We start from the raw sequence: 22,717 nt of genomic DNA, 5'->3' as shown, positions 1-22,717 counted from the left end.
ATGTTATCGGAGGAATCCCGGAACACAATCCACTTTGTGCTAGTGAAGCAGTCCTGTAGCTTAGCATCGCTTCATCGGACCAATTCCGTATTGAGTGCATCACTGGCACTTCCTGTTTGAGTTTTTGTTTGTAAGTAGGAATGGTCAGATTTGCCAAATGGAGGGCAAGGGAGGGCCTTGTTTTTGTGTGTGGAGTAAAGGTAATCTAAAGTTGTGTTGCTTCTAGTTGTACAGGTGACATTCTGGTAAAAAATTAGGTGAAACGGATTTCAGTTTCCCTGCATTAAAATCCCCCGCCCATGAGAAGCGTCGCCTCTGGATGAGCATTTTCTTGTTTGCTTATGGCCTTATACAGCTCGTTGAGTGAGGTTTTAGTGTCAGCATCGGTTTGTGGCGGTAAATAGACAGCTACGAAAAATACAGATGAAAATGTTTGGTAAATAATATGGTCTGCAGCTTATCATGAGGTGAGCAAAAACCCGAGACTTCCTTAACTTTAGAGATCGCGTACCAGCTGTTGTTAACAAAGAGACACACCCCTCCCACTCTCAGTTTACCCAAGGCTGGCGACCAATCTTGACCATGCATGGAAAAACCAGTGAGGTGTATATTATCCATGTCCTTACTCAGCCACGACTCTGAGAAACAGGATATTACAGATCTTTAGGTCCCATTGATAGGATAGTCTCGAACGGAGCTTGTCCAGTTTGTTCTCTTGGGATTGTACATTCGGCAACAAAACCGAGGGCAATCTAGATGCTTGCCGACGTAGTCTAATCATGACGCCACTTTGCTTGCCTCTTTTTCGCTGCTGCGGATCGGGACCTAGTACGGGGTAAGCATAACATCCAGAGCTGTCGACTCGTTGAAGTAAAATCTTAATCCAAATCGAGGTTAGTGACTGCTGTTCTGATGTCTAGAAGCTGTTTTTGGTCATTGGAAACAATGCCGGAAACATTATTTTACAAAAAAAGTTAAGATTAGTGTAAAAAAAAACATACAAAATAATGGTCAGGAGCCTGTAATACGGCAGCTATCCACTGCAGCACCATCTTTGTTTTTAGGTTTGTTATGGGCAGCAGGTAGCCTAGCGGTTAGAGCGTTAACCCAGTAACCAAAAGGTTGCTGGTTCGTACACCCTTCGCTGACAAGGTATACATCTGTCGATGTGCTGTTGAGCAAGGCACTTAACCCTAATTTGCTCCAGGGACGCCGTACTACTATGGCTGACCCTGTAAAACAACACATTGATTCAACCAGTTTGTGCCCAGTGGGATACTAATATCTGCACAGTATGGTGAGGATTATGCAATATAAACCTATGGCGTACAGGTGACACTGTAGATTCACAACCTGGAGCAAATGTATGGCTATAAATCTGGACAGAGTGTAATGATAATATTATACACAGATTATTTGTTACAACAGAATAGTTTACAGGTGACACTAGACTTGTACCTGTGTGTCCCCTCTCTGTCTCTACTGTGTTTATACCTGCAGGGGTCAGGCAGAGACTGTGACCTGAGACACACACACAGCACTCAGTCCCCGCAGTCTGTTCATCTGTCACCTGGCTGAGAGTCACCTGTACCTGTCCTGGCCACACCCAGTCCACCCTGAGGGCATCAGAGTATTCCTCCTCACTCTGACACAGCAGTACAAGTCAACCTGAACTGGTATACCTGATCACAGACACCATCACTCACTCACCCCTGAGAGACGCCATCCATACACACACGCCCACAGTTACCTGTTCTGAACACCTGGCTGTACAACACACCTGGACCCCTTGTTTCTTTCTAAAGGATCCTCTGCAGTACTGAAGAGAGCCCTGGTCTGCCGGAGAACAAAGCATCTCTCTGGGACCTAAAAGACACCACACTGGTAGCAGTCATCTCCTGGGTATATCTCTTTAAGGCACACAGGCAGTCTCTACAACACAGGTGGGTTTCATATGTTTAGATCACTGTAGAAAGATCACTGTTGTTGAGCCTGTTAAATCTGTGACTGACTACTTTGGTTTCTCTGTTTGTGTTCAACTAGCTTTTGATCACCAGGATGCATTGTTGGTACAATCATTTCACAGCGAGTGATTTTAAATGGCGGGAGACGGACCAGAATGTATAAATATATGCATTTTAGAAGCTCATTGAGTGTGAGAGAGAGGTAGGGAGAAGTAAGCAGCGGCATCATTTATGTTCTCTTTATTACAGATTAAAATGGCATGCTTCACATTCTTCAAATGTATGATGGTCTTGTTCAACTTGCTTATCCTTGTGAGTATGTTTCTCTTTTGATTGCATACATGCACATGGGTGGGGGTGTGTGTGGGGGGGGGGGTCGGGGGGGGCTAGCGAGGGGAGAGTAATTGCATTTGTTAATTTATTACATTAAATCTTTATGAGTCCTGTGTGAATGAAACAACAAACAATGGCTTTTAATGCATAGAAAAGTATTTTCTCTCGCTGTCCCCCACCTCTCCCTCAGCACCATGAACTCAACAACATATCAACGATGTTACACAAATACCACAAATCACTGAGAGGAAGCTAAAATGATACTCTTAAGTCTCTCTCTCTCTGTCTCTCTCTCAGCAGTTCTCGTCATTAACTTTAAACTCTCTAATTTTGCTACCTATGTTTTCCACCTAGCGTTTATAACTAATGATGTTTGTGAAATGGAGGGGGACTTTGGCATTGGTAAGCTGAATTTTCATTACACTTTGCTGCTCCCGTTTAAATGATCGTTGAAGTGTAAGTCCTTTTCTACTGGGTTTTCATTAGTGCCTGAGCCAAGTTATTTAATAAACCTACACCATACAATATGATACACTATCATGTCTTAATAAAGTCATGTTATGCATGCTTATTTGGATCTGGGAAGAACAGTTAGATGCAGTCTTTTGACAAGGTCATAATGCTCTATCTCAGTGCCTGTTCACACCATTCGACTTATTCCACATTTTGCTGTGGTACAGCCTGAATTTAAAATGGATTATGTTGAGATTTTGTGCAACTGATCTACACACATTACCCCATAATGTCAAAGTAGAATATTGTTTGTAGAAGTTTTTACAAATTAATACAAAATGAAAAGATGAAATGTCTTGAGTCAAATATTCAACCCCTTTGTTATGGCAAGCCTAAATATGTTCAGGAGTAAAAATTTGCTCAACAAATTGCATTGTAAATTGCATGGACTCATTCTGTGTTCAATAAAAGTGTTTAAAATTATTTTAGAATGACTACCTCATCTCTGTACCCCACGCATGCAATTATCTGTAAGGTCCCTCAATAGAGTAGTGCATTTCAAGCACAGGTTCAACCACAAAGACCAGGGCAGTTTTTCAATGCCTCACAAAGAAGGGCACCGATTGGTAGATGTGTAAAAAAAAATACAAATAAAGCAGACGCTGAATGTCCCTTTGAGCATGGTGAAGTTATTAATTAGGCTTTGGATGGTGTATCAATACACCCAGTCACTACAAAGATACAGACGTCTTTCCTAACTCAGTTGCCGGGGAGAGCAAGGAAATTGCTCAGGGATTTCACCATGAGGCCAATGGTGACTTTAAAACAGTTACAGAGTTTAATGGTTGTGATATGAGAAAACTGAGCATGGTTCAACAACATTGTAGTTACTCCACAATATTAACCTAAGTGACAGAATGAAAGAAGGAAGCCTGCACAGAATAGCACAGAATTTTTAAAAATCCAAAACGTCCATCCTGTTTACAACAAGGCACTTAACAACAAAAAAATCCAAGAAATGTACTTTTTGTCATTATGTTTGGGGAAAATCCAACACAGCACATCACTTAGTACCACTCTTCATATTTTCAAGCATGGTAGTGGCTGTACCATGTTATAGGTATGCTTGTCATCGGCTAGGACTAGGGAGTTTTTCAGGATAAAGAAATAAAATACACCTATAAGCACAGGCAAAATCCTAGAGGAAAACCCGGTTCAGTCTGTTTTCCAACAGACACCTGGGAGAAGAATTCACCTTTCAGCAGGACAATAACCTAAAACACAAGGCCATATCTACATGGGAGTTGCTTACCAAGACAACAGTGAATGTTCCTGAGTGGCCTAGTTACAGTTTTGACCTATATCGGCTTTGTCACAAGATGCTAGGAGTGGTGGTAGGAGTCAGGCGCAGAGAGCAGAGGTAAGGTAATAATGAATTTATTCTTCCCGGTACAAAACGGTCAACGCCAACACAACGGGCGCGTGAAACAAAACGACCAACCCAGTAACAACGGGCACACAGTCCGGAGAGAGAATACACGGCGAAATAACCAGCACATCCAAAAAACTCAATGACAGAAAATAATCCCGCACAAACCTGGGCGGGCTAAGCAGGCTTAAATAAACACAAATCAAGACACACAATAGGGAACAGGTGCAACCAATAAGACATTACAAACAGAAAAGGAAAAAGGGATCAGCGGTGGCTAGTAGGCCGGCGACGACAACCGCCGAGCGCCGCCCGAGCAGGCAGGGGAGCCACCTTCGGTGGGATTCGTGACAGGCTTAAAAATCTATGGGAAGTCCTGAAAATGGCTGTACGGCAATGATCAACAACCAATTTGACAGAGCTTGAATAATTTTTCAAGAATAAATGGGCAAATATTGTACAATCCAGGTGTGTAAAGCTCTTGGAGACTCACCCAGAAAGACTCAGCTGTAATCACCGCCAGAGGTGCCTCTACAAAATTTTCACTGTCATTATTGGGTATTATGTGTAGATGGGTGAGAAAATAAAAATATTGAATCCATTTTGAATTCAGGCTGTAACACAACCAGTGACAATTTTAGAATGTACATCCTGTAGAAGCAAACTCCACTCAATTTTTGGGGGACGCATGCCAGCCAAGCCACTACACGACACAACACTAAACAATACATTAATTGCACTATAACAGTGGCAAACGGTGCCCACAAACTGTTCGGGCCTACATAAAGCTGTCCCAACAGCAGAGTCCCAACACCTTACCACTGCTACACCTGGCTATCAGAGGAGCCTTGTCTGGCAGCAAAACAGTTCAATCAGCCTCATTTACTGCCTTTAAAAAAACATAGCTGACTTGCTTAAACGTGGTTTCAACTGACACTTGAGATGTACAAACTATGGCATCGGGGACGACGAGCGGATAAGAGGCAATCCGTATTTTTGATTTAGACAATAATGTGAGAGCTAGGACAGACGTCAATATAACTATTTGTTCAGCACTTTGAAATGTATAGCAACAGAATTCAGAAAATGGGCCGTTCTTACAGTGTTCTCTCTGTACACCAAATCAGAACCATAGGATAAATAAAGAGGGCATATAAGCAGACAATGAAAGCTCTAACAATATTCAATGATTACATTTCTCTAAAACAGGCTATAGGCTACATGTGCATCACCATGTCAGAACAGTCAGTGAAATTATGAGGAGAAAAGGGACCAAATTATTAGGGTGAGGCACATGAGCTACCAACATCTTACTGCACAACGTAGACTTAGTATTACTTTCTTAGCTACAGTATACATATCTCCCTGGCATATTACATAATTTATGCAGCAGCATACAAGACATTTTTGGACTCACCTTGTGGTGCTGTGCTCACTTGAACAGGAAGGTGACGCGGCGGTCCTTCATGGGCCAATTTTGTCATCAAAGTCTGGCATTCTCTGGATTTATAGTGCTTTCAAGACAACTGTTAACTTGGAAAAAAACAAAGTTGAATCATGATGACGTCAGTGATCTTCAGGTCAGAGCTCTAGCAAGAAGCCCAAGTTCCCAACTTGCAATTACAAGTTGGATGACCGTTCAAAACGTATATTTTCGCAGTCGAAGATTGTTTTTTTCAGAGTTCCTAGTTGTTTTGAACTCACTGAAGTCAGATTTCCCAGTTCTGAGTTTCCAGTTGTCTTGAGCTCGGCAGAAGTCATGCTGGAATGACAGCATGGCCAATGTTGAATGTTTATCCTTTCAAGCTTGGAAAAGAGACCCTTAAACCCAGAATTGGAACCACACACCCACTCCACTGAATAGTAGGCTAATGATTGCTTTGCAATGCTTGCAGTTAACCACAGATTCCTTCCCAACCACTCATTGTTGAATTTGTGAATTCTAACTTGTTGTGTAATGTTTTTGTCCAATGGCCGATGAGCACCGATAGGTTTTATCTATACTTTCTCTTAATTATTTATCTTCATATGACATGGATTAAAAAGGATTTGCCAGTAGATTGTTGACTTGATTCATGATGATGACTGTTAGCTTGCTGGCTACGATTTTGAAAGTCCAATCAAAGCTACTGTAGATATAACGTGATTTGACATCATTGTATCTGTGGCCAATGACCTTGAGCCTTCTTGGATGGGCACTTCTAATGTAACTCTATGGCAGCACCCAAGGGGGTTGATTTTTGAGCTCTACGCTTAGATTTGGCGGTGACGTAGTGTCACCATGAGTGACAGAACTCTGAGCCAATCACGGCGCAACTAGAGAACATTTTCAATCCCTACGCTCTGTATTTTCCGCTGGCTTCCCCACCACCATAGAGAGCACTGCGCTAGGCTGAAACACCTGCATTTTGTAGCTGCCTAACTCAAGAAAGCAAAAAAGAGACCATGATTGTATGAAGGCTTTATTGACTCAAGTATTATAATTATTATTGTTATTATTATTATTTTTACATTGTTTGCAAACTGATATGTGACACGTATTAATGGCAAAATATCATGGAAAACAAGAAAAAATGTGTATACTTATATACAGCACCAGTCAAAAGTTTGGACACACCTACTCATTCCAGGGTTTTTCTTTATTTTTACTATTTTCTACATTGCAGAATAATAGTAAAGACATCAAAACGATAAAATAACACATGGAATCATGTAGTAACCAAAAAAGTGTTAAATAAATCAAAGTATATTTTTTAGTTGTGATTCTTCAAAGTTGCTACGCTTTGCCTTGATGACAGCTTTGCACACTCTTGGCATTCTCTCAACCAGCTTCAGCTGGAATGCATTTCCAACAGTATTCATTCATCTATTCACCCATCCCCCTCTCCAGAGGTCTATATGGCTCTGTTCAGGAGTCTCCTATTCAATCCCTCCAGCCCTAATATCTTTCATTTATCCCTTCCATATTGTACTCACCTATCCCATTTACCAAGTTGACCTCTAGTCCTAACCTGATTTCCATGTGATCTATGACAGGTCTCGTGGTGTCTGACAGGGCATCCCAGGCAGGTGGCATTCCATCTACCACATTAGCCTGCAAAAAAATAAAAGAGAAAGCCAACCACAATTAGATCAGGGAGAGGGAAAACGCTGCCAGACAAGGAGTTAGGGGGAATATGGTTGTCGTATCACATTTACCGAGCAGGGCGTTCATCACTGAGAACAGGTGGAGGAAGAAATAAAAGACAAGATACCCTGAGGAGAAAGGAGAGGGGGAAGAGGGGAGGAGAGGAAGACAGGGGGAGATTATTCTCATGTGCAAGACATCAGGGCTGATGGGGAGGATGGTGGCAGGCAGACAGACTGGCAGGCCTAGTTTCATGTGCAGCTGACAGAAAGCAGAAGGCCTCCTGTATATGACTGACATAGCTCTGATTGGAGACGACAGACAATATCAGGTTTCAGATGCTTTCTGTTCTGTGGGGAGGAGAGAAGGAATAGCATAGTCTAACATCCACCCACTCTCTCACTGATCTGACCTACAGAGAAAGAAAGAGAGAGAGAGAGAGAGCGCAGATGAGATCCACCCACTCTCTCACTGATCTGACCTACAGAGAAAGAAAGAGAGAGAGAGAGAGAGAGAGAGAGAGAGAGAGAGAGAGAGAGCGCAGATGAGATCCATCCACTCTCTCACTGATCTGACCTACAGAGAAAGAAAGAGAGAGAGAGAGAGCGAGAGAGAGCGCAGATGAGATCCACCCACTCTCTCACTGATCTGACCTACAGAGAGAGAGAGAGAGAGAGAGAGAGAGAGAGAGAGAGAGAGAGAGAGAGAGAGAGAGAGAGAGCGAGAGAGAGAGAGAGAGAGCGCAGATGAGATCCAATGGTAAAGAAAAGCATTAGATCTGTCAGACCAGGCGTTTGGTATATACAGTTCAGTATAGTGCCTTCAGAAAGTATTCACACCCTTCACTATTTCCCACATTTTGTTGTGATACAGTCTGAATTTAAAATGGATTAAATTGAGATTTATTGGCACTGGTCTACACACAATACCCCTTAATTGCAAAGTGGAATTATGTTTTTAGAAATGTTTACAAATAAATAAAAAATTTAAATCTTAAATGTCTTTAGTCAATAAGAATTCAACCCCTTTGTTATGGCGAGCCTAAATAATGGCAAGCCTAAATAAGTAAAAATAGTAAAAATGTGCTTAACAAGTCATGTAATAAGTTATATGGACTCACTCTGTGTGCAATAATAGTCTTTAACATGATTTTTGAATGACTACCTCATCTCTGTACCCCCAACAATTCAATTATCTGTAAAGTCCCTCTGTCAAGCTGTGAATTTCAAACAGATTCAATCACAAAGACCAGGGAGGTTTTCCAATGCCTCGCAAAAAGGAACCCTATTGGTAGAAGGGTACAAATAAAACAAGCAGACATTGAATATCCCTTTGAGCATGGTGAAGTTATTAATGATACTTTCAGCAGGACAATAACCTATGAAACCTTTCTGAAGGCACTGTATATGTTTAAAAATAAAATATATTGCCCCACATCTCCCGTATAAAATAAATAATCCTTCCATTACATGAATCAATGTGTGAAGTAGGTATCTACATTTGTACATAAAATAAAAATTATTTAGAGCTAGACCAGAGTTCCCGATTAGACCTAAAGAGCTAGAGTTGGTTCTCCAGCAGTCCTATGACATCATCAGGCAGAGCCGAGTAGAAATATAATGTTCTCCTCCTGGCCAATCAGACAATAGATAGATACCTCCTGACGATCCCTCCATTACATTATAATCCAGATATAATTCCATGGTTGACTTCTGCATGTCACACAGAAAGAACAGGTCAAGATGATCACTAAGTGGATCCCTGCCTATTAAGCTGTTGGGTATTGGTGGAGAGAGAAAAAGGTCAAGTGCTCTTTGGCTGGTATATAACAGAAGCCTCGGGCTGAAAGAATAAATTAATCTTCTTCTCTCCCTGACCCCCTCTTAACCTTTTTACTGCAGTAGGCTAAATCAGGGTCACACAGAGTGTTTCTGGGTAGTCTTAAACATATCTACTTTGAAACAAAGTATACACCTCATACACATGGTTATGGGCTTAAACAAGAAGACACCTGTACCATGTCAGATATAGTGTGCTGTTTGTTTTTAGCATTAATCATATTCATTAATTTCCTAGACAAAGAACACTGACATTTCAATAATGTATATAAACGCAACATAAAAATACATTAAAATATAAACGCAACATGAGCTGAAACAAAATATCCCAGAAATGTTCCAAATACTTATTTTCCACCATAATTTCCACATAAATTCATTAAAAATCCTACAATGTGATTTTCTGGATTTTTTTCTCTCATTTTGTCTGTCATAGTTGACGTGTACCTATGATGAAAATTACAGGCCTCTCTCATCTTTTTAAGTGGGAGAACTTGCACAATTGGTGGCTGACTAAATACTTTTTTCCCCCACTGTATATATTAATTATGAAATTATGAAAAATATGAATAACATTCCACCCATGAGGCCAAAGGGGGTGCTTTTGGTCATTGACACCAGGAAAAAGCTACACAGCAGATGATGTGACACAACACACTTATTACCTCATGAAAGAGCTGTTGTCCCAGCAGATAAAACTGCTAAATCAAGTGGCTGTTTTAGTTCAGCAACAATGTCTTTGTTCTCCAATAAAAGTAAATGTGAAATTCAGTTCAGTCCCAAAACAAGGCAAGAAATCCCCCCAAAAAAGCTACAAAATACAGATAATCCAGCCGCAAGAAATGAAATAAGGCTTGATTTTACAAGCTCAGTTGTAGACCCTAGCAATAGCCTTCCAAACTTTGGTCTGCAGAGAAAACTTCTCCTGACAATCGATACAATATCGTTAAACAAGTCTTTAAGAATGTTATCACTTGTATAGAATGAGAAAACTAGGCTTTAAAACTATAAACAGTTTCCTAGTTACCAAACTTTTCTGACCACAATATGTAGTCAAGATGGCTTCCCTCTTCCTGACACACTCACTTCCTATTTCATTCAAACTAGGAAGTAACTATGGGTTTTATTTTTATTTTGTATTTTTTTTATTGAACCTTTATTTAACTAAGTAGCTATGGGTGTGGCTATGGAGTGACCAGGGAAGAGCACACAGCCTATACACATCTCAAGGAACCATTGAACCTTGTGGGTTGCAAGTGTCTTTGTGTCTATTGACCCATGTGTATCCCGTGTGTGTGTGTGTGTGTGTGTGTGTGTGTGTGTGTGTGTGTGTGTGTGTGTGTGTGTGTGTGTGTTTGTTTCCAGCTGGGGGGTCTGACCCTGCTGGGTGTGGGGATTTGGGTGAGTGTGGATAAGGGTTTGTTCCTACAGGTGCTGAGTCCCTTCACCCTCGACGTGCAATATGTCAAGGTGGGCTTCTTCTGCATCGCTATTGGAGGAGTGCTGGTTCTACTGGGTGTACTGGGCTGCTGTGGAGCCCACAAGGGGAGCAAGTGTCTTCTGCTACTGGTAGGTACAGTCCAGAGTACGGGCTCACTGTTGAAACCAACCAATTAACTTACACTAACTGCTATGCTGAACACAGCCAATTAACTTACATTAACTGCTATGCTGAACACAGCCAATTAACTTACACTAACTGCTATGCTGAACAGAGCCAATTAACTTACATTAACTGCTATGCTGAACACAACCAACTAACTTACACTAACTGCTATGCTGAACACAACCAACTAACTTACTCTAACTGCTATACTCACAATTGTGATCTAACTCAACATAACTACAAAAGCATAAGGTACATTATTAACTATATCTGCAGTATATAATTCATGACCGTATTATAGACCTTAGATACCCACTTCTCCACACTCCCAATTAATCTATCTACACAGTTCACAAAACAAGCTACCATGTCCATGATGGACTATCTTTCTCCAGTGTAGTCCTGAAGAGGGTGTGTTAATGTTCATTAACAATGTGGCTAACTACCCCAGAGTCCATTTCATTAATAATGAGTAGCACAGTTAGGACATTTTCCCCATAAGCACCATCACATACTAAGTCGTTCATTACTCAGACTGATAGAGTCTAACGGATAGTAGTCCATATAGGATACATTACTGTTTACAGCTCACAGCCAGGAGAAGATGCTTATCGGTTGTTTCAGCGTTCACATTAAACCACTTCCCTGTTCTCCTTTGTCTAATCAACGGTTAGCTGTCCTTTATCGAAGGGCCTTTACAATAACATGACAGGACAAAGGCTGATTACGAAGCCCTGAGGAGTGTAGGAGTTGTGTTGTGGTTGGATAGGGGTTGTTTAGTTGTTGTGGTTGGATAAGGGTTGTTTAGTTGTTGTGGTTGGATAGGGGTTGTTTAGTTGTTGTTTAGTTGTTGTGGTTGGATAGGGGTTGTTTAGTTGTTGTTTAGTTGTTGTGGTTGGATAAGGGTTGTTTAGTTGTTGTGGTTGGATAGGGGTTGTTTAGTTGTTGTTTAGTTGTTGTGGTTGGATAGGGGTTGTTTAGTTGTTGTTTAGTTGTTGTGGTTGGATAGGGGTTGTTTAGTTGTTGTTTAGTTGTTGTTTAGTTGTTGTGGTTGGATAGGGGTTGTTTAGTTGTTGTTTAGTTGTTGTTTAGTTGTTGTGGTTGGATAGGGGTTGTTTAGTTGTTGTTTAGTTGTTGTGGTTGGATAGGGGTTGTTTAGTTGTTGTTTAGTTGTTGTGGTTGGATAGGGGTTGTTTAGTTGTTGTTTAGTTGTTGTTTAGTTGTTGTGGTTGGATAGGGGTTGTTTAGTTGTTGTTTAGTTGTTGTTTAGTTGTTGTGGTTGGATAGGGGTTGTTTAGTTGTTGTGGTTGGATAAGGGTTGTTTAGTTGTTGTGGTTGGATAGGGGTTGTTTAGTTGTTGTTTAGTTGTTGTGGTTGGATAGGGGTTGTTTAGGTGTTGTGGTTGGATAGGGGTTGTTTAGTTGTTGTTTAGTTGTTGTGGTTGGATAAGGGTTGTTTAGTTGTTGTGGTTGGATAGGGGTTGTTTAGTTGTTGTGGTTGGATAAGGGTTGTTTAGTTGTTGTTTAGTTGTTGTGGTTGGATAGGGGTTATTTAGTTGTTGTGGTTGGATAGGGGTTGTTTAGTTGTTGTTTAGTTGTTGTGGTTGGATAGGGGTTGTTTAGTTGTTGTTTAGTTGTTGTGGTTGGATAAGGGTTGTTTAGTTGTTGTTTAGTTGTTGTGGTTGGATAGGGGTTGTTTAGTTGTTGTGGTTGGATAGGGGTTGTTTAGGTGTTGTGGTTGGATAGGGGTTGTTTAGTTGTTGTGGTTGGATAGGGGTTGTTTAGTTGTTGTGGTTGGATAGGGGTTGTTTAGTTGTTGCGTTTGCATTGTATTTGTGTGTTGTGTGTTGTGTTGTGGTATGGTGTGATGGTTGGTTTGTGAACTTGTGGTTGTGTTATGTTGTGTTATGGTTGTGTTTGTGAACTTGTGGTTGTGTTATAGTTGTGTTGTTTGTGAACTTGTGGTTGTGTTATGCTTGTGTTTGTGAACTTGTGGTTGTGTTATAGTTGTGTTGTTTGTGAACTTGTGGTTGTGTTATAGTTGTGTTGTTTGTGAACTTGTGGTTGTGTTATGGTTGTGTTATGGTTGTGTTATGCTTGTGTTTGTGAACTTGTGGTTGTGTTATAGTTGTGTTGTTTTGTGAACTTGTGGTTGTGTTATGGTTGTGTTATGGTTGCGTTCTGGTTATTTTGTGAACTTGTGGTTGTGTTATGGTTGTGGTTAAGGTTGCAGTCAGCTACTCTAATCTAAAGCCAAGTCCTTTTTCTTTGTCTTGTTCTATTAAGTTTTTCTCCATCATCCTGATTATTTTCATCGCTGAAGTGGCAGCCGGAACGGTGGCCCTCGCCTACTCTTCATTTGTAAGTCTCACTCTCTCTCTCCACTTCTGACTCAAACCTCCCTCCCTCTCTCTTTCTCTCTCTCTTTGTATCATCTCTCCTTATGTCTCTCTCTCCCTCCCCCTCCTCCCTCTCTTGCTCCAGCTTTCACTCCCATTCTCGATTTTTATCTCCATGTAAATTTTCCTTCATAGCCTGGCCATCATTGAATTACTGGGCTTTATGTCCACTTCAGTACATTTGGCCCTTTAATGACTCCCAGATTGCCTGGGGCTATGTGCGACGCCTCTCACTTTGAGCAATTTATTACTCTGGAATATTGAAGTTAAAGCATTTTATATGCAAAACAGACTATTTACATATATAGGTCCCGCTCCTGCTCTTTCTCCAGTCCCGTTCAGTAAAATACTAGCGGGACACCCTGTCCTTTCGGACGGTAAATCATTGGAAATGAATCATTTTATTTAACGAAATTCTCTCCTCCTGCAAATCAAAAATGTGTTTATCTGTTCTGCATTTTGGTCTCTGGATATACCAATATTCTCAAATCCGGAGCATTTAAAAATCTCCCATAGGCCTATTTCCTGTGGGATCATGGCACTTGCTTTCTCTTTCAAATCCAATGTTGGCCCCATGTTATCTATATATATTTAAAAAACAGTATAGGAATGCTCCAGACTTAGATTTATTCAAGAAATACGTTGTTTCATCCAACATGTCCAAGCAGGAATGCAAAATAAAGATATTTTGATGCAAAACATGTAAACCAGTGATTGGCATGAATTTTGGGTTGACAATTAGGCTATTTTTCTATAATTGTACTGTCAAAATAGGGCTCCAGAATTTCTGTTTATTTTGTTCAATAGAGATACATTTTCATACATCTTTTAGAGAACAAACAGGCTATCATATACTGTAGGCGAATTCACTTGGGGCTAATCACTGAGGAAGGGGAAACTCGAAAACAAAACCACAACAGTAGCCTACTTATTTTTCCAGCCAATCCGGTCTCATAGAGTAGACGTAACACAGTACAGCCAGCTTCGTGCAAATGTGATTTTCTCTTCCTCCCCTTCTCTTCATCTAGTCTACTCGGGGGGCACAGAGAGAAACAGGGGCAGCAGGGAAAACACCTTGATGCAGGAATCAGGATGTTACCGTTTGATCAAATCATGGTTTTAGCTGCTCCAAAAATAGAATGTTTTGAGTAAAGTGACCAGCTAAAATTTGGAACTCGCACCGATGTGACCACATCCAAGCGTGTAATTGTAATTTCCACCTCTCTAATGTCTACCAGCTCACGTTTCTTTCCTATGTTTTAGGTCAAGAGCTTATTTGACTTGTTACATACCTTGCTTTATTTGACAGCATTATTTGAAGGGATTTGAGAATTACTTTAAGTGTTGGGGAAAACAGGGAAGCGGGTCATGATGAGATGTTGTTTAAGATTTTACACGTGGGCCCGTCAGACTATAAGCACATCAGCGCAGTTGATTTGGAATTTCCAGTCAATTAGCATTATGGGCAATAGGCCTAGTCATTCTATGACAGCATCATCTCCCGTAGTAACGGTGTCATTCCAAACACAAAAACCTTGAAAATAATCGTCAAAGTTAGTCAAAAGTCCTCATTTGTATTTTTTTTATCTGATTTAAACCTGTCCCTAATCTTAACCACACTGATAACCTTTTGCCTATCCCTAACCTTAACCAAACTGCTAACCTTTTGCCTATCCCTAACCTTAACCACACTGATAACCTTTTGCCTATCCCTAACCTTAACCACACTGATAACCTTTTGCCTATCCCTAACCTTAACCACACTGATAACCTTTTGCCTATCCCTAACCTTAACCACACTGCTAACCTTTTGCCTATCCCTAACCTTAACCACACTGCTAACCTTTTGCCTAACCCTAACCTTAAATTTGGAGCAAAAATAAAAAACAATATACAATATATTTTGACTTTGTGACTGTGGTAACTAGTGACAACTTCTTGATCTTGACATGATTATTACACCTCTGAAATTTACACACCCTAACTAACCAAACCTGGCAATCCTACCTGCATCTGCTCGCAAATCAAGTGTGTGTGTGTGTGTGTGTGTGTGTGTGTGTGTGTGTGTGTGTGTGTGTGTGTGTATTTTTGTGTGTCTTTGTCGAGGGCCAGAAGAGATCCTAGGCGTGTATCATAGATTCTCATTGTTACTTAATTAGATATGCTTATAGTCAATCTATTGTGCTGCTTTTTAGCATTAATCCTATTAATTCATTACCTAGACAAAGAACACTGCCATTTCGATAATGTATTTGGCAGTCTCCGAGCATCTGCCCATCCCCGGCTTTTGATGACACAGTATCATTGCAATTATTAATATGGATTGGGTAGTAATATACATAGCCATCCATGAACATATTAACTCTCCGAAATATACCTCTGAAACAATGAAATGGGCAATACATATAGGGTGTTGATCTATTTCCTACTACTTTATCTACCACATAAATCTCTCTTTCCCCATCGGGCCTACGTCCTAATCTAACCAAAAAGCCATGACCCGATGGAATCTAAATAACTCTGATTTAATAACCAATTTTAGGGAGCGTTATACATGCGTTATATGACTGCTTGATAGTTCTTCTAAAAGACATTCAGAGGAGACACGTGACGCTTATATGATGTAAAAATGTAAAACAACACTAAGTTACTACAGGGCCTTAATAAGAGATTAAAACAGAGAGGTGGTTGTTTCTGTCGGTAAGAGCTACTCTGCAATAGAGCTTCCTCTGTTTCTTACAATGAAATAATGTCAGATAATTAACACTTTCATGATTTATATTTAAAGAGATATTATTTATAAACAGTATATACAGTTGAAGTCAGAAGTTTACATACACCTTAGCCAAATACATTTAAATTCACTTTTTCACAATTCCTGACATTTAATCCTAGTAAAAATTCCCTGTCTTAGGTCAGTTAGGATCACCACTTTATTTTAAGAATGTGAAAGGTCAGAATAATAGTAGAGAGAATGATTTATTTCAGTTTTTATTTCTTTCATCACATTCCCAGTGGGTCAGAAGTTTACATACACTCAGTTAGTATTTGGTAGCATTGCCTTTAAATTATTTAACTTGGGTCAAACATTTTGGGTAGCCTTCCAAAAGCTTTTGGCCCATTCCTCCTGACAGAGCTGGTGTAACTGAGTCAGGTTTGTAGGCCTCTTTGCTCACACACGCTTTTTCAGTTCTGCACACACATTTTCTGTAGGGTTGAGGTCAGGGCTTTGTGATGGCCACTCCAAAATCTTGACTTTGTTGTCCTTAAGCCATTTTGCCACAACTTTGGAAGTATGCTTGGGGTCATTGTCCATTTGGAAGACCCATTTGCGACCAGGCTTTAACTTCCTGACTGATGTCTTGAGATATTGCTTCAATAAATCCACATAATTTTTCTTCCTCATGATACCATCTAGTTTGTGATGTGTACCAGTCCCTCCTTGTAACGCGGGTCGTATAAAGGGGACCAAGGCGCAGCGTGTAGAGTGCTCATATTTCCTTTTAATGAATATACTTTTATACAAAACAACAAAACGACCGACAACAGTTCTGTCAGGTGAACTACACTAAACAGAAAACAACCACCCACAAAACCCAGGAAGAAAAACCCCTACTTAAATATGATCTCTAATCAGAGGCAATGAGGATCAGCTGCCTCCAATTAGAGATCAACCCCAAACAATCCCAACATAGAAATAGACAAATTAGAACCTAAACATAGAAATAGAAAACATAGATAAACCAAAAACACCCCCTGTCACGCCCTGCCCTACTCTACTATAGAAAATGACATCTTACTAGGGACAGGACGTGACACTCCTGCAGCAAAGCACCTCCACAATATGATGCTGCCGCCCCGTGCTTCACAGTTGGGATGGTGTTCTTCAGCTTGCAAGCCTCCCCCTTTTTCCTCCAAACATAACGATGGTCATTATGGCCAAACAGTTCTATTTTTGTTTCATCAGACCAGAGGACATTTCCCAAAAAGTAGAATCTTTGTCCCCATGTGCAGTTGCAAACCATAGTCTGGCTTTTTTATGGCGGTTTTGGAGCAGTGGCTTCTTCCTTGCTGAGCGGCCTTTCAGGTTATGTTAATATAGGACTCGTTTTACTGTCGATATAGATACTTTTGTACCTGTTTCCTCCAGCATCTTCACAAGGTCCTTTGTTGTTGTTCTGGGATTGATTTGCACTTTTTGCATCAAAGTACGTTCATCTCTAGGAGACAGAACGCGTCTCCTTCCTGAGCGGTATGACGGCTGCGTGGTCCCATGGTGTTTATACTTACGTACTATTGTTTGTACAGATGAACGTGATACCTTCAGGCATTTGGAAATTGCTCCCAAGGATGAACAACACTTGTGGAGGTCTACAATTGTTTTTCTGAGGTCTTGGCTGATTTCTTTTGATTTTCCCATGATGTCAAGCAAAGAGGCACTGAGTTTGAAGGTAGGCCTTGAAATACATCCACAGGTACACCTCCAATTGACTCAAATGATGTCAATTAGTCTATCAGAATTTTCAACGCTGTTTCAAGGCACAGTCTACTTAGTGTATGTAAACTTCTGACCCACTGGAATTGTGATACAGTGAATTATACGTGAAATAATCTGTCTGTAAACAAATGTTGCAAAAATTACTTGTGTCACGCACAAAGTAGATGTCCTAACCGACTTGCGAAAACTATCGTTTTTTAACAAGAAATTTGTGGAGTGGTTGAAAAACCAGTTTTAATGACTCCAACCTAAGTGTATTTAAACTTCCGACTTCAACTGTATATACAGTACCAGTCAAAAGTTTGGACACACCTACTCATTCAAGGGTTTTCCTTTATTTTTACTCTTTTCTACATTGTAAAATAATAGTGAAGAAATCAAAACTATGAAATAACATGTGGAATCATGTAGTAACCAAAAAAGTGTTAAATAGACTTTGAAGTATCTAAAATCTAAAATATATATTGATTTGTTTAACGCTTTTTTGGTTACTACATTATTCCACGTGTTATTTCATAGTTTTGATGTCTTCGATATTATTCTACAATGTAGAAGATTGATCAATAACACTCAACGGCATATAGCCTAATATCCTCCACAACTCTCCTCTCCTTGTACAGTTTAGTTGATACAGTCGGTACATTATCCCCTCCTGGCTCAGTGCCCAGTGTGTTGGATGTTTAGGCCTTTTTCCTGTCCACAGTGTATATGTGAGTGTGTGCGTGTGTATGAGTGTGTGTGAGGGAATGCAGTGTAGCGAGGGGCATGCAGGGCAGGCAACCAGGCAGGCAGAGTGACAGTGATGAATTAGCTAGCTGGTAATAACCCCTCTGATCTGAGCCCCTCTTCCCGCTTCTTGGGGGGCACTTTTAATTGTAGCATGTCTCCACGTCCCCTCAGGCTACTCTCTCCCTGAACATACACACATACACTCGCTCCCCTGAGTCTTTGTGTGACTGTACGCCAAGGGCTTATTAATCAAAATGGAAAAAACGGGGACACACTGAGTGGAAGGGAGGTAGGGAGGGAGGGAGGTAGAGGGAGGGAGGGAGGTAGGGAGGTAGAGAGGTAAAGAGAGGGAGGAAGGTAGAGAATGGGAGGGAGGTAGGGAGGTAGAGAGGTAAAGAGAGGGAGGGAAGTAGAGAGTGGGAGGGGGGAGAGAGGGAGGTAGAGAGAGACGGGGAGAGAGAGGGAGAGAAAGGGAGAGGGAGGTAGGTAGGTAGAGAGGTAGAGAGAGGGAGGGAGGTAGAGAGTGGGAGGGGGAGAGGGGGAGGTAGAGAGAGAAGGGGAGGGAGGGAGGGAGGGAGGGAGGTAGAGAGAAGGGGGAAGAGAGGGAGAGGGAGGGTGGTGAAAGAAAGAAAGCAAGCCTGTATGTCATATAGGAATTCACTCTCTCTACAATAACTGGAGCTCTGGCATGAACGTATTCCTTTGTATTATATAGATATGTTCTCTCTGTATGAAATAAATATGGTATGAAACACAATAGGAGAAAGTGTCCTGACCGAACAAACAGGAGCATCAATATATATGTAAATGTGACCACTTACAATCACAAAGGAGAAAATGGAGAAAAATGTCCCAGTCATCTTCTCAGGGACAGGCTATGGGTTTTATTTCCCAGGTGCTTTGTTTGGTTCAGATAGACATTTATTTCATTATTGATGCATAGCTGACTGCCTGAGCTGTACACTCTGTCAAAACAGACTATATGTTGTAGGTTTGTTCAGTGACCTTGTGTGTGTGTGTGTGTGTGTGTGTGTGTGTGTGTGTGTGTGTAGAGGTCATTGATGTTAGGAGCTTAGTGGCCCTATTTGCTATGGTGCGTGTATATGCACCCGGGGATTGTCATGTGTGTGTGTGTGTGTGTGTGTGTGTGTGTGTGTGTGTGTGTGTGTGTGTATGGTCTCCAGGCCGAGGGGATTCTTAAAGCATGGGCCACTTTTGTCTTGAAGAACCAGTATGGCAGCGATCCGGTGGTCACCAAGATCTGGAACAGCACCATGACCGAGGTATGGCTACCTCAAGTTACCAATATTTCTCCACTATCCAGGAGAAAGACAGGTGCCGTTGTTCATAGACAATGGTGAGCCTGAACCATCCAATTCCGTGGCTAGCCCTCCTGAGTCCTGACTAACCCTATCTGCGATATTTAATCCCATACGGTATGGGCCATAACTGCTGAGTTTGTCATGCTCTATCTATCACATGTCAATCACATTCTACCCTGTAAAAGTTTAGAATGGTAATGACATGGCTTTGACTCTTTGTATTGTATAGCTTCTGTATTGTGCCTTACCGTGTTTTAAGTTGCATACAATTCTACATTTCTGCCATTGCTCAGCTCTCCTTATCATGCTTGATACATTCAAAGACCTTGACTTGTGAACCTCTCTCTCTGCTAAAAGCATGTCAATACATCATGTACCTCTCTGGAACCATAGCCACCATCTTTAAGTACCCTACAGGCTAGAAAGTACAGAGGAATACAAATCAATAACCTAAGTAGAATGCCAAAGAAAAGCTGTTTGTTACATAACCGTCCATGTTGTGTTGCTTTTTATTGAATGGTAAATCAATAACTAAATGAAATGCCTTTATTTTGGTGAACATTTGCCAGTGTGTTCGTCCATCTCCAACACATTGTTGTTAGCATGTCACTCAAGTGTTACAAGGGAATGCTGTGAGAATACTACAACATTGCACATTTTCTCTCTTTCTCTCCGTGTCCTTGAAGCTGAACTGCTGTGGCTTCACCAACTACACAGACTTTACTGACTCGTACTACTCTGAGCAGAGTGAGGGCAGCTACCCACCCAGCTGCTGCCAGCTAGACACTGCCCCCTGCAGCCAGCAGCAGGCATGGCACAGTGCTGTTCAGGTGAGACCACGGCTGCCAATGGCTCCCTATTTTGAATGATCAAAGTTCTATGTATATTGAGCAGTGCATGACTCTTCTGGTAACATTAGTTCAATGGGCTTTCTCCATTTTGATGGTTTCATACTCAACCAAACAAGGACAAAACTGACAAAGAAGTAGTCCAATTTGTAGAACTTTCTTTTATTTATTTAGCACTGTTTTCAAAATATTATTAGAGACGGTATCGTCTCTGGTCAAAAGTAGTGCACTATATAGAAAATAGGGTGTCATTTGGGACGAATGCCATAGACTGGGTGAGACACCCACAGAGTGACACTGTTTCCCACAGGAACAACCATAAGTCTCCTTGTTTACACTCAAATGTATCATAAACTAAACATCTTCAACAACCTTCACTTGATCTAGAGAAAAACACGTGCAAATGTGTAACAAATCTGACCCAATGCCTTTAATGACCTTGTGTTTTAAAACCACTTAGACGTGTACAACAATTGTCCTATTAATAATGAATGTTCTGTACACGTTCCTCTCCAGGGCTGTTTTGAACAGCTGTTGGAGGCCCTTCAGAAGCATGCCAACATCGTAGGTGGAATAGCCGTAGGCATCGGAGGGCTAGAGGTAAAATCAACAGGTCATAAATGATACCGTGTGGCTCAGTTGGTAGAGCGTGGCACTTCTGACATGTGGGTTCAATTCCCATGGGGGGACCAGTATGAAAAGTGTATACTCTAAGTTGCTCTGGAAAATGTGTCTGTGAAAATGTGACTGTGCATTGTTCAGTGCAGGAGTATCACTGTGTACCATGTCTATCAACCTCTAGTTGCAGGATGAGTAAAAGCCATTGATTTGCATGTACTGAACATCTAGTGGTGATGCTTTGAGGAATCTGATCTACAATCTGATCATAATGTTACAAAGTGACTCATTCGCAGTCAGGAAGAGATGATAGGGTAGGTTTAGGTAGGAACCGAACCGTACCGTCCAGGACTAGGAAGTTTTTGCTATGGCGATGGTCAGGTCATCGTGTCAGGACAAACTCCCGGCCATAATGACAGCTAGTGTTGGATACAGGAGCTGTTACAGTGCCTTCAGAAAGTATTCATACCCCTTGACTTATTCCACAATTTGTTGTCTTACAGCCTGAATTCAAATGTTTATTTTCTTTTTTATATATAAAAGCATAATTCCACTTTGACATTATGGGGTGTTGTGTGTAGGCCAGTGACACAAAATCTCAATTGAATCCATTTTAAATTCAGGTTGTAACACAACAAAATGTGAATACTTTCTGAAGCCACTGTACATGTTATTAAAGCCATATTATTGTAGTTGTAATCTAGATAATCCTAACACAAGTTTCTCTCTCCTAGGTGGCAGCGATGCTGGTATCCATGTACCTGTACTGTTATCTGGACAACAATGTCAGCTGAGACTTTTTATTGTACAGACAATATGTTGTTATGTATGGTGAAAGGTTAATAATAGTGATTGTAGTGCCATCATATCTGATCGGTTGCCTTGATGTTATTATCTACAAATGTATATCAGTTATCCATTATTTCACGTTTACTAATCAAATGAGATATCTTTTTAATTTTAGCACACAAAAGCCAAAACATAGTACTGTGTGTAATGTTGCTTTAGATATTGTCACATTTATTTACTGTAAATACACTTTATATTTACAATAAATTTCAGCTACCAACATGTCTGGATGTTTTACAACAAAATCACACATTTAAAGTTCCTACATACACTAAGTGTTCAAAACATCAAGGACACCTTCCTAATATTGAGTGGTACCCCCCCTTTTTGCCCTCAGAACAGCCTGAATTTGTCAGGGCATGGACTCTACAAGGTGTTGAAAGCTTTCCACAGGGATGCTGGCCCATGTTGACTCTAATGCTTCCCACAGTTGTGTCAAGTTGGCTGGATGTCCTTTGGGTAGTGGACCATACTTGATGAACACGGGAAACTGTTGAGCATGAAAAACCCAGCAGCGTTGCAGTTCTTGACACAAACCGGTGGGCCTGGCATCTACTACCATACCCTGTTCAAAGGCACTTCAATATTTTGTCTTGCCCATTCACCCTCTGAATGGCACACATACAATCCATGTCTCAATTGTCTCAAGGCTTGAAAATCCTTCTTTAACCTGCCTCCTCATCGTCAGTCTATGTCATGGAAAGA

The 22,717-nt window shown here is 40.9% G+C and overlaps 1 protein-coding gene across 2 annotated transcripts; it reads left to right on the top strand.

Moving 5' to 3' along the window:
- The first annotated feature begins 1,506 nt into the window (after positions 1–1,506).
- Positions 1,507–22,232, top strand: tspan1 (tetraspanin 1). Of its 2 annotated transcripts, none has more exons than XM_014123502.2 (8): positions 1,507–1,943; positions 2,214–2,276; positions 10,510–10,713; positions 13,036–13,110; positions 19,602–19,658; positions 20,384–20,527; positions 21,062–21,145; positions 21,898–22,232. In XM_014123502.2, the coding sequence occupies exons 2-8, from the start codon at positions 2,220–2,222 to the stop codon at positions 21,955–21,957; spliced, it is 681 nt and encodes a 226-aa protein (XP_013978977.1). In that variant the 5' UTR covers positions 1,507–1,943; positions 2,214–2,219; the 3' UTR covers positions 21,958–22,232. The 2 variants fall into 2 exon arrangements, with proteins under 2 accessions (XP_013978977.1, XP_013978976.1); XM_014123501.2 differs by having other exon boundaries at positions 1,509–1,943; positions 19,560–19,658.
- The last annotated feature ends 485 nt before the right edge of the window (positions 22,233–22,717 follow it).

Source organism: Salmo salar, chromosome ssa10 (assembly GCF_905237065.1).
Source record: "Salmo salar chromosome ssa10, Ssal_v3.1, whole genome shotgun sequence".
Lineage (NCBI taxonomy): Eukaryota > Metazoa > Chordata > Actinopteri > Salmoniformes > Salmonidae > Salmo > Salmo salar.
The sequence above is the reverse complement of the archived record's forward strand: the minus strand, read 5'-3'. Positions and strand labels throughout refer to the sequence as shown.

Excerpts from the sequence above, each read along its gene's own strand:
- tspan1 (XM_014123501.2), top strand. The coding sequence starts at position 2,220 with ATGGCATGCTTCACATTCTTCAAATGTATGATGGTCTTGTTCAACTTG. Across the intron at positions 2,277-10,509 it reads TGTTCAACTTGCTTATCCTT|CTGGGGGGTCTGACCCTGCT; the intron begins GTGAGTATGTTT and ends GTTTGTTTCCAG. Across the intron at positions 20,528-21,061 it reads CATGGCACAGTGCTGTTCAG|GGCTGTTTTGAACAGCTGTT; the intron begins GTGAGACCACGG and ends GTTCCTCTCCAG.